The 19,683-nt window shown below is 41.1% G+C and overlaps 1 protein-coding gene across 1 annotated transcript; it reads left to right on the top strand.

The window, feature by feature from the left end:
* Nucleotides 1-1,846: 1,846 nt before the first annotated feature.
* On the top strand, nucleotides 1,847-6,254 carry LOC145443669 (glutathione S-transferase 1-like). Its single transcript, XM_080321605.1, has 4 exons — nucleotides 1,847-2,114; nucleotides 2,786-2,933; nucleotides 3,982-4,120; nucleotides 5,762-6,254. The coding sequence occupies exons 1-4, from the start codon at nucleotides 1,852-1,854 to the stop codon at nucleotides 5,986-5,988; spliced, it is 777 nt and encodes a 258-aa protein (XP_080177731.1). The 5' UTR covers nucleotides 1,847-1,851; the 3' UTR covers nucleotides 5,989-6,254.
* The last annotated feature ends 13,429 nt before the right edge of the window (nucleotides 6,255-19,683 follow it).

Below are 19,683 nucleotides of genomic sequence, written 5' to 3'. Positions count from 1 at the left end.
GTGTAACCCGCGCAACATCGTAATGTATTGATACTAAGTGCTACCTTATACTCTCTATGTATTGATGCCTACTTCGTGATTGCCTGTAATGCTCAATTACATTTCCACGGAGATAATGATGCACCCAGAAGTTTCCTAATATCATAAGATTTCCTATGGATAGTGGATAATTTGCACGATATCGAAACGTAAATGGCATGCGCCTGCGCTAGAGCAGGCTACATTAAACTTATTGATAACAACTTACATCAAGATATAGGGATCCCCTCAAGCTATTGAATTATAGGGAAATAAGAACTGAACAATCAAATAGACAAGTATGTTGTGGCTGTCATATGTATAATTAGGGACTTCGCAGTGTCCTTATTGACCGGCACATGGTAAAGAGGAGGCATGCACAGTGCACACTGAATGAAAAGTAAAAGTAGATAATATGAAAGCAAGCGACAAAAACGGGGTAGCATGTCACTGATACTAAATATAGCGCGATGTGATAAGAAAACTTTCAAGTTCAACGGATCTGCTAAAAATATACAACTTTTTGTTGATTTGTTGCTCCTTGGAGATGTTCCCTTAATTTGGGATGGTAGACTACGGCCCTGTGTAACTACTTCTATCAGTCAAATCTGCTATACGTTTAAAATGTATTTGATCGGCTACGGGTCTATCAATGTAGGCTATTCAGCGAAAAGAAAATGTTAAATATTACTAAGTTAATCATGAAGCCATCTGCCTTAGAAGTGGTCATCGTGCTATTGAATGGTGAATGGTGAATTGAACGTTCAGAGATGATAACGCTGGTTGTCCAGATAGCCTCAGCGGTATATGGAGCTCTTCGGCGATTGGTACAGGTCTTGACTGGATGGATATATTTGCTCACGTGTTCAGCGTTGTATCGGCGTAGGCAGAGTTACATTAGTCCGGCTATAAGTCTTCATTCCGGATAGTAATGCCGTTAACGTGACAAGAAGGCATATGTTGAGCATACCATTTTACGACCCATGTCAGACATCCAGATGAACTCTATCGAAGAATTTCTTGCAGCCTACAGGTTTAGTTGGGTCTCTAATAGGTTGGAGATGAGTAAGTAATAGCAGTTAGATTCTCATTATTATGCTTGTATTAGTTGCATTGAGTGAACTATACCATTCATCGACTCTATTTCCTATTTAGACCTTTGACGGTGACACGTGAAGCGTATTATAAACGCGTGTTGGCGGTATAGAAGTATTAGGTTAGCATATTACTATCAATAAATGTATGTAAGTTGTTTTATTGCCGCAATTTCGTCTACCAATAGCATACAAATAACATATATTAATAGCACTGGTTTAGACTCGGAGCTCCCAAATATCAGTGTAATTGCGGTGTGTGTCTTTCTGATTAAAGTGGGGTATATAAATTTGAAATTTTCATACTGCTTCGTGAGGTTAGAATATACGAAGTCGGCCAGTCACGGGACTTGGCTTACGGTTAGTGTGAAGTGAAGGCAACAAAAGCTTGAGCCAATATTGACTCAACACCAAGCTCCATGGTTTTTGCGATCATGTGTGCCAACTTTTATGATAAGACGTAGAATTACTAAACCAATGATAGCTAACTGTCAAGTACCAAGAATGGACTACAGTTTCAACCTCTTTATAAAATGACCTTGATGGTTTACGATAGTAGCGGCCTGACTGCGCGTCAGAGATTATATGTTTGAGCCGTAATATTCGCGGGGACAAATTTTCATCCGCTCCACACACACATAGTGTATAATGCGATACACAAGACACCATGCGATGTAAAAATTTAATAGCTCTGTATAAGGTATTGTTATGTACAGATAGACAAATGAAACTGATGGCTATGATTTTTATGAATCTTCAGCAGTGTGTCTTTCTCATAATATATTATATCAGTCTTATCAATATGACGATTGAATTCTACTACCACCAACAAAGTCCGCCAAGCTGCGTTGTCTGGATGATCCTGAAGGAATTGGGGATTGATTACAAGGGAACCGTCGTTGATTTGATTAAAGACGAACAGAAAGGCGCCGCATTTGCTAAAATCAACCCCAGAAAACAGGTCCCCGTGCTGAAAGATGGCGACGTGACTCTTACCGAGAGGTATAGGTTAATGAATTTCGCGTCGCTATAGATGTAACGAACGAATAGAAAACATCGACTAACGTATATAGGCAAGATAGTCTATCCCAAGCATGGCATGCCGACTTTAGCAATAACCTGGTAATCAGCGGCAATTTCGCTGCTGAAATGATCGGCTCTTGGAATATAGGTAGACCTATAGTTAATATCTGCCGTTGCAAATTCGTCGCATTTATACGATTTAACATCACTGTGCCAAATCTTCTTGTGTAATAACTATTCCCATTGTGCAGACAGGATGCGTACAAGACGTTTTCGTGTGTAATAAGCATCAATAACGAGCATTGGTAGCAATTTCAACGCACAATTGTTGAATTTCTAATACAGCATTCGATTGCATGCATCAAAGTCTGCACAAGTGCACAGCACATCCACGGGATTGAATTAACAGTCAAAATTACCCAGCATGGACCGTGCACCACTTCCGCAGAGCTCTTTAGTGACATACCGGTTGTGAATCGTTACAGAAGGCATGTTCTATATGAAATATGCTTCAGCTTGCAATTGTTCAGTGCTGACTATTTCGGTCCGCTAAGCGCTACACAGTATACGAGACGTATTTAATATAGGCGGAGGGTCTGAGCAATTCTACTAGATGTCTAAATTTGTAATAAACATTACTCGTTACACAGCCGATCAATAGCCATATACCTCTGCACCAAGTACGAGAAGGCAGATAAGAAGGAAAAGCTGTATCCGAGAGACCCATTGGAACAGGCCAAATTCCACGAGCTCATGATGCGAGATGTTGACAATTACCACTTCTTCGGCACATACCTGGTAAGAGTCCAACTTGAAAAGTTTTATCAGACCAATTTGTGATATTGCAACAATTGCATTGACTGTCTTGAGAAATGAAAATTATTGTTGTGCACATTATTTTCCACTACAATTATTGGTACAACTATGCCAATAGCCTGTCAAACGTGATGCACAACGCATGCAGTTTTTCATTGCCCGATATCTTTGTAGTCTATGATATTTACTAGTCTGCGTTTGTCAGACAATTCATACCCGGTCACAACCCCTCATTTGGCGGATTTGTGTTCACTAAATGTGCGTCGGACCATATTTAATCCAAACAAGACTATATAGTTTCTTACGGGTATAGTCTCGATACAGTGCGGTGTCAAATACAGCGTATTCGTCACTTGTTAAGTTGCTAAGTATAGGAATACCATTTGTCCTCTTTAACGAGTATTTTTCATCTTTGTACAATAAAAACAAAATTTTCTCAGATGACGCGTAAATGTTCTATTTTTTCGTATGGGGTACATTTTTCGTTTCGAGTGAGGCGATTAGACTGAAATGGTCAACCCGACAAAAAATACACGCGAAAAGCGGGGTTTTCTGAAACTGGCTAATAAAGGTCAACTGTCCGTGGAAACCGGCTAGCAATGTATCGAACAAAATTCACAGCATATAGCACAAAAATGCGAAGTCATGGTCTTGATTTGCCTGCCTTGCTTGGTCATCTGTTATTGCGTTTCCGCTTTCCCGTTACAATGGTATTGCGAAAAAAAACGAAATGATAGCGCCGAACCTGCAATCCATGCCTTATTCAGCATGCTGAGCTTTTTCGCTTCTGGCACAATTTACAAAATAATGAGAATCAGCCTAAAGTTCGTCAATGCCGGAGTTCGGATGTGAAGGATAACCAATCGCGTAAATTGCTGTCTCGGTGGATGAAAATAATTGTCATGGTATTCGAATATTGCTAGTCATCTCCGGACGATAGCTCTTGTGATAACTGCAGTGAACAGTGGACACTTAGGTGACCAGTTCGTAGATCGGATTCTGATGAATGATCACACGTCTCTTCCTGCAGAATGGCGAAGAAATCTTCGCAGGCAGAGCAAAAGGCGTGATCGAACCTCTATTACCAAGATGTGAAGAACGTCTCCAAGAGTACGAAGATATTCTAGCGAAGAACAAATACATTTTCGGATCTCATTTGACTTTCTTAGGTACGTATAACTGTATACTATATACCGGTATGCAGCTATCTTTCATATATAATTATATTTGAATTCGCAATTTCTCCACAATGACTCTTTACGGTCACTAACAGTGTAGAGATCTTCGTTCACGGTACATGCAAGTGTTTATTCCAGCAACATAACCCAAACCGGGCGTATACACAATTACACATCAACACTTCGGACGAGCGGCAGATAGTCCGCTCGCGGAGACAGTCCAGCACGAAAGAGCGCGAGTACGGTACTGCATGCGTGACAACGATAATATTGGTCACCTGCGGCAGTAGCAAGCAGGGCTGCTACAACAGCTTTAACTTGATATCAATACTATATTCGTTCTTCGTAACATTAGAAATCCATCTTGTGTGGGTGCATCGTGCACTGGTGTATAGTAGAGTGGGGCATGGACCGGAGCCGGATTGGATATCAGACCTGATTTTCTCATATTTGGCTTAGCCGGTTCGGAGCCTGATCAGTACACTTTTTCTGATACGCCCGGAGTCGGGTCGGAGCTGGAGCAGTACTTTTAATAAGAATATAGGGCAGCCTTACCCTCTTCCACCTTCGAATCAGTAGTTGAAGTGAAACCTTCGTGAAAAGAAACCACACACTAAGTCCAAGTCAGCACAACTACTTCAGATAACGGTTGGACTGGACTTTATCTTTGAGTTTTTAATTTCCAGTTTACATTTCTTCAATCAATATTCAGTACCATCTTGTGAGTAGATAATTATTATCGGAGTTTTTCAGAACGGATCACGGTCATTTCTAGTCGGACTAGAGATTAAAAAACAGGATCGGAGTAGGACTGGAGAATTTTTCGATCCGCTCCGCACTAGTATATAGACTGTTATCCGTCATTATGATAAGTCAGGGGTCTCGAAAGTGGCTTGGTCGGTTGAAGCATGGAGATAATATACGTTTCTGAACTTACAACGGCACATCGTAGCCGTCTTAATATCACGCATATATTTGTCAGTCACTTACACATAGCCTACTACATTAGGCTTACCATATTTTGGAAATCTAAAAAGAGGACATTTTTTCATAAATTTCCAACTTTCAAAATCGGAGTAGAATTCTCAAAAACCGGTTAATTTTTCCTACTTTGTGACTGGTTAACTGAAAAAAAAAAAAAGGTCATCTCTTCCGCTCAGATCTCAAAATAACGTTTTTTACTGCACATCGCCAGGTGGATGACTAAAGAAAAAAAGGTCATCTCTTCCGCTCAGAACTCACAATGCCAGGTGGATGACTAAAGAAAAAAAAAAAAAAAAAGGGCATCTTTTCGCTCAGAGCTAAATTCACCGTTTTTCACCCGTCGGAGCTTCATGTGTGTGTGCTAATATGTGGCATATCACTCGCAATTTGCTCTAAATCTGCTCTAAATCCTAAAAAAGAGGACAAAATCTCAAAAAAGAGGACAAAAGGGCGTCCTCCGAGGCCACTTTCAAAAAAGTCAAAAAAGAGGACAAATCCTCTTAAAAGAGGACGTATGGTAAGCCTATACTACATGTTTGAGATGTCGGATGGGGGTGTAATTTGTCTAGCAGTTTAATACTCCAGCTCAGTATGGTGAACGGTGACAAAGGTTTGAATTGCTCACAAATCGTGTTTTATGTTTCTCAGATTTCACCTGTGCACACACCGTCTCCGGCATGGCGATGACCGGCTTCAAAGACTGGGAGAAGTACCCGAATTTGAGAAAATGGAAAGATACCCTTTCGAAACTTCCGTACTTCGAAGAATGCATCAAGGCGCCGACGGATGCCAATGTACAGCTTTTCACTCTTCTTTTGGAGAAGGGACCTGAAGTTCTTATGGCATTGGCCGCCGCCCAAGAGCAAAAGAAATGATTGGTCATTTCAACTCAGAAATAAAGTACGCTTTAAGCTACATAATTTCGCTGGTGAACTAATGTATTTAATTGATTTGGGACAAATGATAAGTTCACCAATACCTCGTGACACTTTTGATTTAGATGTTTAATACAATCAAAGATTAGAATGAATCCTATAATTGATGTTCAGGGATATCTAGAACTGATAGATATCCCTGTTTATGTTACACAATCGATACAATAAACCTATTGTGTGTCTGCGCGAGCAGGTACAGAGCAGCAGCGTTTGTGAATATTTGTCAACACTCCGTGTCTAGAAAGCAGCGGTTCTTAACCAATGTTCCCACGAACCCCATGCAGTGGCACTTTCTCTGAAACAGTCGTAGTAATCAGTGATTGTATAGGATTGAGTCAGAATCAGATTGGGTACTAGGGTTAGTTCGGATATCAATAATTTTCACTATCCGGATAACGGATATATCCGGATATTTGGAATTTATCTGACCGGTTAACCGGATAATAACTGCTAAGTGAGATAATCGATTTCATGAGGTCTGCATGAAAAACGAATCGCAAAATCATTACACAGTGTTATTGTAGAGTACCTATACCTACACGCGCAGTACGAGCGAATACGAGAAAAACCACGCAAATTTAATGTTCACTGCTTCTCCAACACCTTCCTTATGAAGCACAATGCATCAATTGTGGCATCCTGTAGCTGGGTCCGGAATTTTGTAACAAAGAGTCCTCGTGCATTGAATTCTCTTTCAGCTTCTACAGAAGTGGGCTGAATAGTAAGCAGCGCTTCGTAGAGAGTATAAGGTTGGCATGTCGTTTCCCGGAAACTTCAACGACTTTACATTCCTTTTGACCATTCTTATGTTTAGGATTGTAGTACTAGAAGGACGAGTAGCTGTTAACTGATACTGGAATTGATGCCGACATGATACCTCGCTCTAATTCACGTGATCAGGCACGCAGCCCGCCGAAAATTTAGGGAGGTTTGAAATAAAATGAGGGGGTTTCGATTTTTTTTAAATTAATTATCAGCGGAAATCAATTACGCTTGCACGCACGCACATGTTTGCGAACATTCGATGTCATTCAGTTTCGCGGTATCACTCTCAGAATCACTAATTAGAATACACTTAACAGCATATCGTCACCAAGCCATCTAGAGATAGGAGCTAACGCATGCTAGGTCCGAGACGCGATGATATCTGTCGTAGGCCTATTGCAGATGCGATTATGTAGGTCAGCGATAATATCGTGAGCATCAGTCAATGCAGATGCGATTGTGCAGACCAGCGATGGAATAGTGTGCACACTGCACAGGACCTATTGCAGATGCGATTCATCAATCCAGCTGAACTATAGGCTTGTTGATCACGCGATAAATCAGGCCAGAGACGATAGCCGAGCGTGCGGCAATCAATGATCTAATGCAGTGGTTCTTAACCTTACCTCCAGCGCCCCTCAAGGGGTGCTGACGATTTTGAAGGGGGCGGAAACGCTCAGGGGGGATATGGGGGGCGCTGAGCTCAAGGGGGCGATATGGGGGGCGCTGAAAAGAAATGGCTTCACAGTAGATGATGTAGTAGTAGGACATATCCTTAATCAGTGTTCAAAGCAAATTAACATTCAACAAAACATGTCAAATCTCGAAATTTTGGTCGCGCTACGCGGCGACGTGTGCTACATATGTTTTCATTAATGTAGTTGGTTATTATAATTCATGTAAAATGAATTGCGCGTACTGTTAGATCGTCAATTTCCCGTTAAAACACTACCGTCACTCTTGCTGGGGTTATTTTCAACAATATTTATCGAACTAAGTATTATATCCTGCAGCGCACAGCGTGTGGAAATCGAAGAAGGCGAGGCGGCACTGTATATCACTTTTGAGAGTGAGAGCCCTTTTTACATAAAATATGCTTTGTGTGCGAAAGGAATAACTAAATATACATGTATTTGAGAGCTACAAAATTAAATCGTCCGAATATTTCTTCATCGTATCATAAAGGATGATACTATCTAGTGTTGTGGTCCATAACCTCACAGGAACGTTATGCAATATGAGTTGCTTTGTTCGAAATACATTCATGTTAAAATTAATAACCGTGTTCAGTACTAAATTCAATGTGAGCACTGAGCAGATATATGCATCCTATTCGCAGTTGACTTACTTAGTCACACAAAGCACGAAAACAAAATCCAAAATTTCCGCGTATTGCCCATCGCAGATGAGAATTAAGGATGTGTACATCTGGTTCGAACCACAGGATTTGAGACCGTACCCGATTGTTGTTATAACGACCTTGATCTGACCCTGAATATACCACATACAATTATTATGTGGTTATAGTCGAGTGGTCCTCGAGCGCGATTAAATCGCGAAATGTTTCCAATACTAAAGACCGACTGGACTTTGACCTCTTACCAGGACCGACACTGCTGCAACCCAAACCCCCAATCGAGGGGGGGGGCTCGAACGGTGCCTTAAATTATTTCAGTGAATGGACATAAATTATACATCATGTTTTACCGACGAAAAAATACGCATAATTATAGAAAATATAAATAGGCATTTCGGCGTCGGCCATTACCACGCCACGATGCACGAAGACACATGAAGTTCCGGCCAATAAGGGACTCCGAGAAGTGTGCCAAAAAGATCGTCAGCGAGAAAACCTTAGCCGAAGAAGATTGCCCTTATGTCCACCGTAAACTTCAATGTACATAAGTCTAATTGTCCATAGGCCCGAATTATCATGTCGTCGCAATCTGCACCCCACAGGACAAATAACATCCATTAGAGAAAAATTATTTGCCAGTGAAGAAATACCAATTTTAAACCGTGTGCGTACTTTAGTTTAATAAGTTTATGCGCTTCAATATCTTTTGACAATATAGCGAACAAGAGGTAACAAAGTAACAAGTAATGAAGTAATTTGTACCAACGGGCACGCCCGAATATGTTCATTTCAAGTATTATTTACCTGGCCTTCATTTTCCAAGACAACAGCTCCCTCAGCGCTACTGATAAATCTGATTACGTGAGCCGGGAAGTTAAAACGTTTATTGCGACATATATATGCAATTACCACCTATTCATTCACGCAGTATAGAAAAATTTGGCGCCTAGGGCGACCAGCCCACACAAACTTTGCTGACTATTGATATCACGCGACGGGGTTCTTGGGGGCGATGCTCCAAGAAGTTTGGTTCATCACGCTAGGGCAGTGTTTCCCAACCTTTTTTCACCCACGTACAGTTTCGAGGTTTTATGCAGTGCTCGCGTACCACCTACATAAGTTACGCGCGCCGACGGCGGTCAAAAAATCTTCCATCCTTTATGACGTCATAATCACGTATTTGGCCTATGCGAGGCGTAGTAGCAAATGCTATTAAACTAGGCATTATCAGCCTGGGTTGATGGGATGCATGTAATCGTTTTTACACCCCCAGTAACAAGAAGAACAGCATATTTAAATACCAGCAAACAACAAACGTCAATATATTTATTGCGATGGCTGCAGTTGTTTATTTTCCACTAGCTCAGCGGTTCTCAAACTGTTTTAAACACGCTCCCTGTTATGATGGTGAAAAGTTTCGCGCCCCCCTAATCGTCATATCACAAAATGCAACCAGAATGCTAGCAATCCCAGCGAATAATTTGATGGCATGGAAGGTTATGACAGTTGATAAGAGAATTCTAAAATATGCAATTAGGACTATACACAAAGCAAAAACAATGAAACGAAGATAAATGGCGTGGAGCGCGAAACAAATTTTCAGTTGGCTGCAGCTTCTCGCCCCCTTCAGATGCTTTCACGCCCATCAAGGGGGAGGGGGAGGGTCGATGCGGGGCATATGTTTGCTCACAGCGCATCGAAAGTCGCATGGCCGCAACAAGTCGGCTTCGTTTCTTCGACTTAATAGTCATCAGGGATGAAAGGATGAAAATCCTTGCTCGCACTCCCACGTAGAAGGGAAAATTGGCAGCTGGGGAATAGCGTGAGAAGCTAGAGTCGAGTACGAGGAGGCCGTACTAAGCCTGAAATTTGTCGGAAAACAATCTTTGTGTTCAACCCCACCTGATATAATAACTCCCTTCGGTCGAAAAAAACAGAATCTACTCGCGTACCACCTGGAAGACCTTCGCGTACCACTAGTGGTACGCGTACCACAGGTTGGGAACCACTGCGCTAGGGGGACTGGCGAAGGGCTGTAACGGCCCTTCCTCTTAGCCATTGTCGTCATTACAGTCCTTACAATACGGGGTGGGGGGCGCTAGAGCGCGATAATTTTTGAAAGGGAGCGCCGGAGGAAAAAAGGTTTAGAACCACTGATCTAATGTAACGATCTTCTCTCTAAGCCCTTGGGGACTCGCTAATTGGCAACACGCTTCTCGCTAATCGGCCGCGCACAACACTGAATACGAGTTATTGAAGCTTACTAAAAAGTGTAAAACACATTAGCAACGATGCTTTTTTATCCGGTTAACCGGCAGAATTATATCCGGATATCAGATAGTAAAAATACCTGCGGTTAACCGGTTAACCGTTATCCGGATAATCCAACCCTAGTACTGACTGAGCCAGATCGGAGCCGGATTCCATTTTGAAGAAATAGGATTGGAGACGGGACGGACTAGATCAGGGTTTCCTTGACTTTTTTGATCGCGAGCCCCTTCAGGTTGTGTAAGCTGTTGCGCGTACCTCGACATTTCAGAAGCCGATCACTGGAAAGTATTCACATCAACTATATTTAGGATATTCCACGCCTAAAATAAGCTATCAAATATAGACAACGTAGTCACAGTCCCACTCACACCGTCACTGCCGAAGGATAGTTTCTTGATTGTAGTTCAACACACCCCTTCACGGATCCCCTGAAACTAGTTCAAGGACCCCAGTTTAAAAATGGAATAGGGCTTTATGCCGCCATTACCGGTTACCGGGGTCAGCCAAAGAGTTAGGATTGACGAAGGAAACACACATAATCACATTATCTAATTGCATTACTTTGAGTGCATGGTACGATAGGGGGCGATAAAGATATGACATTATGATTCCTAGACTTAGGGATGGTGTGAACGTGAGGTTCACGTTCGCGTTCTGTGTGTGAACCTCAGAAATTTAGAGGTTCACGTTCACAAACGAACCTCGGTAGGTTCTGCACTGTGAACCTTTTTCATATATTACAATTTTCACCTCATTATACCACCTTTGGTTGAAATTTACTGCATTTCAACTGCGGGCCACTATATGCACGGCGCTGGCTGCATAAAAAAAATCAACACTAAACGAGCATGCACCTTGACAATCTCGAAAATTTTACTTGCTTGTTACAAAACTTGCTCGAATATTTGGTGACTCTATGCTGTGAGCTTGACCCGCAATCACACAAAATCTAGAGCGAAATAATACATGCAGTCAGCGAATGATGCTTATTCACCCAATCAATGAAATTGATATCGTTGTCCGATGATAAAAATCTAGTAGGGTTACGGGGTCAAATCTTGATTTTATATGTTTATTGTATCATACAAACCAAATCCGTGCAATTGGGATGTTGGCTACTTCTGTATAACTTGTCAATGAGGTAATATAGGTAGCAAGTATATAGAAACCCGTTTTACACTCTGGTCAATATCAACGCCGAATACATTGTCCGGTCTGGCCTAGACCGTTAAGGCGTAAGATTATATTACCTTGCAAGTCCTCGTCAAAATTGTTGGCAAAGCGACGGAAGATATTGATTTTATGGGATTATTATATCATTTGATTGCCCCAGTTAATATATTTGGCGTCAATATGTACTTCAGCATTGTGGCATTATGTGGCCCGAGTCGTCGCTATGTGTCGTCTACATATTATTATAGGCTATCACGTCACTGAAATGTAGGGTTAGAATTAGCATTATGACGTCACGTGACGTCATGAGGTTCACGTTCGCGTTCACACAGAACCTTTCAAAAAGGTTCGCGTTCACACGAACCTGAACCTTTCGGAGGTTCACACCATCCCTAGAACTGCACACTTGCACAGTGCACACCGTTCAATATGACCATTTGACACCGCTAGGAATTATCAGACTATGTGCAGCAGTCCGCCAATAAAATTTAGTGATTTAATCATTCAAATATATCCAATGCTCATTTCAGTTTTTAATATTTTTGAAAATTGGTCATTCACCTCATCTGACCATTGAATTATCTGTAATCCACGGGTGTCAAACATACGGCCCGCCAGACGATTTCATCCGGCCCGCGAAGCAATTCTGAGTAGATTGATTTTTTTTTAAATAAATTTTCCAGCACATTTGTAACAAATGTTGAGATATTTTGCAGAAAATACTTCCATGTTTATAATGCCAATTACCCGACTACATCACTGTGGTTTCATTCTAGTTACCACTATAGTAACAAGTCGGTGAAATCAACATCTAATTTCAAGAAGGCAAAAAGTGCACACTAAGTTCGTAGTTTTAAACAAATATGGACCAAACAGGTAGTTATTCATAGAAGCGAAAACGTCAATACGGAACCGTGATGGACAGGGAAATATATTAGTTGCACAAATATATATTTGAAAGATTTATGGTCGCATTGCTGCGTCAGTTTCGACCTAATATATCCCCACACATCAGAGAAACCGGACTAGCGGTTTATTAATAATAAACCAAACTACAACTGTGTTGGGAGCAAGTCACTACCTTCGAGTCACGAGTCATCTCGAGTCATTGCACATTTTGACTCGAGTCAAGTCAAGTCAATCGATTTTCGAAGGTGACTCGAGTCAAGTCAAGTCACTCGGTTTGTGGAGGTGTCTCGAGTCAAGTCACGAGTCAAGTCACAATTCAAGTCACAGTGAATTTTCGAAGTATGAGTGATGATTCAAAGTCATTACATTTTGCTCGCTGCATTAAGGACATTAATTGGTCATTTATCTTGAATCAAATAACAAATATGAAGTTAAATACATGCAAAAAGGCGTTGTACCACTCACGCACACGTAGAACTGCTAATAAAATACGTGAATAACTGTATAGCTACATGTTATAGTCTGTTATTATCATCCAAAATTGAGGATCGAATACGAAGCCTCGTAAAGTTAGAACAAATTGATAACGTACATTACACTATACCCAACCATCCACACATCCGTGAGAATATAAACGCATAAACTATATTCGTTCGATTTAAATCATACAAGAGGATTGGTAAATGTGAGCGCTATGCGCAATGTTAGCACTGGCCACTGAGCCGTCTAAGAAACAGAGATACGTTACTATTAGATTAATCTACTACTACGACAACGTAAGCTGTGATAATTACGTTTGCAGTCAATTTATTTGTGATATAACAATGGAGGATCAGTGAAATGTACTATCAGTGAATGACTGGTTGCTTTCACTAAGTGACACCGGCGTATCGAGAACAATCCGAACATACACAAGATGCAGTGATTTAATCGACAACGTTTACTTGATGACTCGAAATTGACTCGTGAAATTTGCTCCGAGTCACGAGTCAAGCCACATTTCTGAACCGCCGAGTCAAGTCATTTTGGCAAAGTGACTCGGGTCATGTCAAGTCATATGAAAAAGGTGACTCGAGTCTGACTCGAGTCAAGTCATGACTCGAGTCATCCAACACTGCAACTTCCGCGTTTCCAATTAAATATCTTGTATTCCTCGCAACCCATATGCAGAGCTAACGCCAGACTACGACTAAATCGAAGGGAGCATAGATTGTGGCTACTTATATCTTCATCAATGCCACTGTTTCAGCAGTTCTTAACTGTATTCAACTGGCAATCATCGTATTTTTGCCAATTTCATTGTTCGAGAACAGAAGTTTTGCGACTTGCTACTTTAAAAACCTTACGATCTGCGTATTATCTATATATGGTTTAAGGTATTCAAGTGAAAAGCAAGAGCACGAGGTAACATTTTGGAATCGGTTGACTGGTCCGGCCCGCGAGCGATTTGAATGCTTGAATCCGGCCCGCGACGCAATTTGAGTTTGACACACTGTAATCTGTTTACCGTTGAAATATATCAATCTGTACATTCAAACGAACCAAACCAAAGAACCCATATCTGGTTTATGTGGTGGGTTTCATGACTCACAAAACCCATCAAATATACATATTCAAGTGGTTGAAGCTGCGGATATCTTGCAATTTTTTATTCATGGTATTTCGACTACTGCGGTCATTTACACCAGGTCGTATTTCCATATTATAATTCCAAATCTGCCTAATTGTATCACGGGTTACTTTTCGTACTAGGCCTTTGTAAGGCACCGCTTACATTGCGATGAAGAGCCTAGATAAACCTCCAACTCTTAGGAATTCTGTCGGACTCGAACTCGCAACCGAGTGGTGTTTGCAGCTGTGTAACGTATACCACCACGATATCTTACCACTATATTCTATCGATTGCAACATAAATATAATACCCGCCATCAGAATCCGGCTGTCCACTAACTAACTAATATCAGGTAAATAGCAAAAACGTCAAATACATACAGACACATACAGAAAACTTGGTCAGAGTATGAGGTTCAAAACAAATAAGACATGCTGTAGGCCTACAAATGTAGAGGTATAGGCTATAACAGGGGTTCTCAACCCGCGGCCCGCGGGCCGCATGCGGCCCGCAGACGATTGTTTTGCGGCCCGCGACTCCTTTCGATATAATCACTACTGGCCCCGTTTTGTTATGGAAGACCGATGTGTCACATTTGTCGAAGAACAGTTGTTGTAACAAAGCCTAGAAGCTTGAAATGATAGCACGATAGTTTCATCTGGAGTTATACATATCAAACGTTGCTAGCTTGGTTTCAAGCCCAGCAATCCATATTTCGAATCATATTTAAAATTGCCGACGACGTGACAGACGCATTGTTCAAAATTGCTTGGAATATCGCTAAACCCAAGAATCTGCTAGAGAAGGTATGACTTCAATAAAACTTTAACGTACTGTGCGAATATTCGCTGTTTCTGGAACTTAGCAAAAAGTCCCAAATCACCTGACAAATTTCGAAGGTACAGTTGTCTGATTCAGCAATCACCAGAAGAGTAATAGCGATCTCAGTCGATATTTTATCGCATGCTCTGTAACAGGTTGGCACGTAGACTACTTTAGCCTAACATTGGACCTATCCATCGATGCACACAGTGCACACACATTGCATAGCTAATTATCCTGGTGCTTTTTATAGGAATGGTCATGGGCATATTTCCAGAGGAAATGCTGACGTGGCAAACGTGGGAAGGGGACCATGACATCAATTTGACAAAGCTGACTTCCATAACTATTGGTGTAGGGCTCCAGCCATGGAAGGGAAGGCGAAGAGTTGATTGATTTGCTCAGAAATGACCCCTAACGTCTCAATTCTTCTCATATCACTGAGAGCTCAAAGTGATAATGACCTCAGTAACGAAAAATTCACCGTAATTTTATACTTGCTCGCTCACGCATTGAAACAGAGAGTTCGGTTCTCTGGTGGTGGAAGGGTTTGAGGGGTGCATATACTATAATACCGACATGGCAACGAATGGAATGTACGCTCCATGAAGGGATTTACTTGCGCCACTTGAAGATCGATATTCTCACAAAAAAAACAGCACCTGCGAACCTACGAACGCTCTCCATTAATGCTTTAGAATGCATAAAAATGCACTAAATGCCCGAATAAGACTGATAAATAGACCTAAATTTAATAGTAGCTCACAAATACATGGTGATAAAGTTCTGCGGCCCGCAGCGTCTCTTAGTGTGAAAATGCGGCCCGTTATACGAGGGAAGTTGAGAACCCCTGGGCTATAACATAACTACATATAGAATGTATATGTTTTTTAATTACGAGATAAAGCTGCAGCGAAGTGATCTGTTGATCATCGACTCTACTGCAGCTGATAGGAGGAAATTGGTTATAAATTGCGTACATCACACTAAAACAGTGAATGGTGAGACTGACAGTGTAGATCAGGGGTGTCAAACTCAAATAGCGTCGCGGGCCGGATTCAAGCCTTCGAATCGCCCGCGGGCCGGATCAGTAAACTGATTCCCAAACGTTATCTCATGTCCCTGTTTGTCATTTGAATGCTTTATTATGAAGCACATATAGATACGGTAATACACGGATCATAGGGGTTCTATTCCAGCAAGTCACAACACCTTCATTAGCGAACAATTGTACTGGCAAAAATACGATGATTGTCCGGTTGAATACAGTTAACAGCCGACAAAACAGTGGAGCTAACGACGATAAAAGTTGCCATAATTCTATGCTCCCTTTGCTGTAGTTGTAATCTGGCGAATACACAAGATATTTAATGGTACACGTTTTCACTTCTGTGAATAGCTACTTTTTGATCCATCTTTCCGTAAAACACTGAACTCAGTGTGCACTTTTTGCCTGCTCGAATCAGAGAGAGTGAAAGCTCAACACCGCGGTCGGGTGTTTATAATGTGGTCTAAGACCATGCTCGGCATGTGCACTTGTGTAGTCTTGAGGGAATATTTATTCAAAGTATTTCCTGCAGAAAATATCAACAATTGTTACATTTGTTACAAATGTCCTGGATATAAGTATATTTCAATCCACTCAGAATTGCTTCGCGGGCCTGATGAAATCGTCTGGCGGGCCGTATGTTTGACACCCCTGGTGTAGATGTAAGAGTACATGTCAGTACAGATGGAGGAAAGGAATTAAGAAATACATCAATGTCAAATAAACAAGGTATGTTGACTGGTACTTGTTCACACTAGAATTACTCATAGCTTTCGCATGATTCAACAAGATCGGCACGGCACAGTGTCTTAAATGCGTATAAAGAACTGCTCCTAATATAGGTTGGAATGGAGTGCCATATTTGAGGACCTTGATAGGCAATGGTTTTATGGTGATCCTTAGGCAGATACAAGTTCACAAGAGAACCTCTTGTGAAATGAGAATGATGTTCACTGAAATGGGTAAAATAGTCAGGGAAAATGTCAGGTAGGGTATTATTGTAGTACTTATGCTTTAGAATACCGTCTTCAAATCTAGAGTGTAGGTATCATCAATTTTCAAGATTTTTAGACTATCATACAAGGGGTTAACGCGAGCTCTGGGATTGGCAAAAGCATATTAGTTTGATGGCTTTATTTCGTTGACTCCTAACTCGATCCAAGTGCTTAGCTAATGTGGATCCCCAGAGGATGACATATGTGCAAGGGAAAAATTATTTTTAGCTACTTACCTAAAGACATTCTTGGAGGTATAGAACTTCAATATTAACATTGAAATAAACCCGAATATTTTCGGCTAACACTCACCAAAGGTAATTGTCACAACTAATTGGAATGCACATATGCTATATCAACAATCGTATCAGCAAATATGAAGTCATGTCACGGAGTTATCTGTGTAAGAAATGTCAATTGTCCAGTTGAATACGCTTGGAATATCTATATCAATGTATTATAATGGTATTTTAGGCAGTGTGGCGATTGCCCGTGTAGGTCTTGTCCACAGACGTTTGCTCACTATTCAGTGCTATATTTGCCAGTTATACGGCCGCCCGGCTTTGTGCTCATTTGGAGCGCAGTCCGATTCAGCGGTTCCTGTTCGCAACCTAAATTTACCAAATTTTCTCGAAGCATTTCTCGCGCCTTTGTTGGTTCTTACAGATAAGTAACTGTGGATTCTGATTTTGAAGACAAACATTAGATCGCGCCGAGTCATCGTCACTGCGCAAAATACTATTTACCATACCTATAACTGTTTATTCGTTATCAATGACCGTTGGTTGTCGACTCTCTTTCGACAGTGACGGTTACGTGTCACGATTTCGATAAACGCGATCTCGTGGTTTAGGCCAGATGGTAGCATATTTCTCAGACCAAATGTATGAAAGTAATAAATGTGTCGTAATGGCAACTACATGCATGGCACTATCTTGAAGCCATTAGTCGAAATTTTTTGTTAACAGCAGTGTGTGTCTTCGGGATAATAATTTGAAATTCCTGTGCTGTGTATGAGACGCCGTTTACCGCTGCTGGGTAGATCATGCACCGCGTCTTGTTATGTGCTGACCACGTTTCTGTTCCCCCTTATCTGTCTCATTATTTACTTAGTTTTTTTGGAAAAACCGAATCCATTATCGTTGATTTGCAAAAAGGGCAATGTTTTTATTCTTTCTGTTCTGTTCCATAGACTAGTAATAACTGTGAGTCAGGGTTTTCAAACAGAATAGATTTTGCAGCTGTATGGCCAGTGTAAACCTTTACCACTGCCTTCGTCTATCTCAGCAGTGGTTCCAAACTTGGGCCATATCGCACCCCAGGAGGCTTTTTTGAGAAACAAGGGGGCGAAAACACCAAAGGGGCGACTGGGGGGGGCGATGGGAGGCAAAATGTTAGGAAGTCCTGTGAAATATTGGGGGAGATGTGGTACCGATGAATCAAGAATTGCAAAATTATCTCTGGCCCCGAAATCTCCAACCAATAATAACAGATCTTTTGCCGCCTCAACACTTTGATATAAGCTCTACCTACCGGATATATATACATGAATATGTTTCAATTGAAAACATATTTTTGCACGTTCAATATTTGTTGCTCGAACGTATCATCGGTCCCCACCCGGTGGGTCGGAAGGAACACGACCTTGGGGACCTATGAGACATATGATCAAAAACTTAACTGTTCCAACTATTCTTGATGCGTAGGCTAATATAATCTAAGCTACAGCACCATCCAAAAAAGACGTTTGGTCGCAACCGCCGAGAAAATAGAATAAATAATTCCTCAAATGTTGCCATGAAATCACGTTTCGATTTAACCACAAACTTACAAATTTGAGGGTGTTACATACACATTGCCCGTAAATCAAGATTTTGACTTTCAAATAGATCATTATAACGATAAAACATCATAGGTAATTGTTAAATACAGCGTCTATGTGTGTGGGCATGTTTTTTGTTGATGCATGACTAGTTAATCCAACTATTTCGCTTGATTTGGCTATGGTATCATTGGCCTTAACTCTATAAATTATGTATTTGAATTGAAAAAAGTCCACCCAAGGATGGTATTGAATAAAAAATATGTGCCGTTATAAAGTCTGGTACAAGCCCTATACTTCACATTAAAATTATTGCAGGTTTACTCGTGTTGAATATTTCAAAGTAAAATGAATGCGTCGATCGAAATTTATTTTACATCCCCCAAAACAGAAGACATCCGCCAGAGACCCCATAACTCATGCAGGTCGAAGTTTTTTAGCATATGAGGAAGGATTCTGCCGACATGCAATTGTAGATAAATCCATGGAGTGTAATCATGAGATTATCACAGAGAATTTTGCAAGTATTTTCGGTCCCAGTGTCTCATCGGTACCACATCTCCTCCTATTTAATACACACGGCCAAAATGCACGTGAAGACTGCTTATTCTGCATATGATGCGAAAGTTAACTAAAATAAGATCAACTCAACGGAAAGTAGACGTGGAAACCAGTTTTCCGGGCACCTTCTAGAATATATGACCTTATTTTAGTCAATTCACCAGCGATCAGAGGTAATAGAATAAATTTCCCGTATATATACGTCCTCCTTTTCGAATCCGTAAATATTGGGGGGGGGGGCGAAAATTTGTGTCGAGCTTGATAAGGGGGCGATGAGTCGAAAAAGGTTGGGAACCACTG

This window comes from Botryllus schlosseri, chromosome 7 (assembly GCF_051294905.1).
Source record: "Botryllus schlosseri isolate E-star chromosome 7, Bs_hap1, whole genome shotgun sequence".
Classification (NCBI taxonomy): domain Eukaryota; kingdom Metazoa; phylum Chordata; class Ascidiacea; order Stolidobranchia; family Styelidae; genus Botryllus; species Botryllus schlosseri.
Note: the sequence above shows the minus strand (reverse complement) of the source record. Positions and strands in the feature narration are given on the sequence as shown.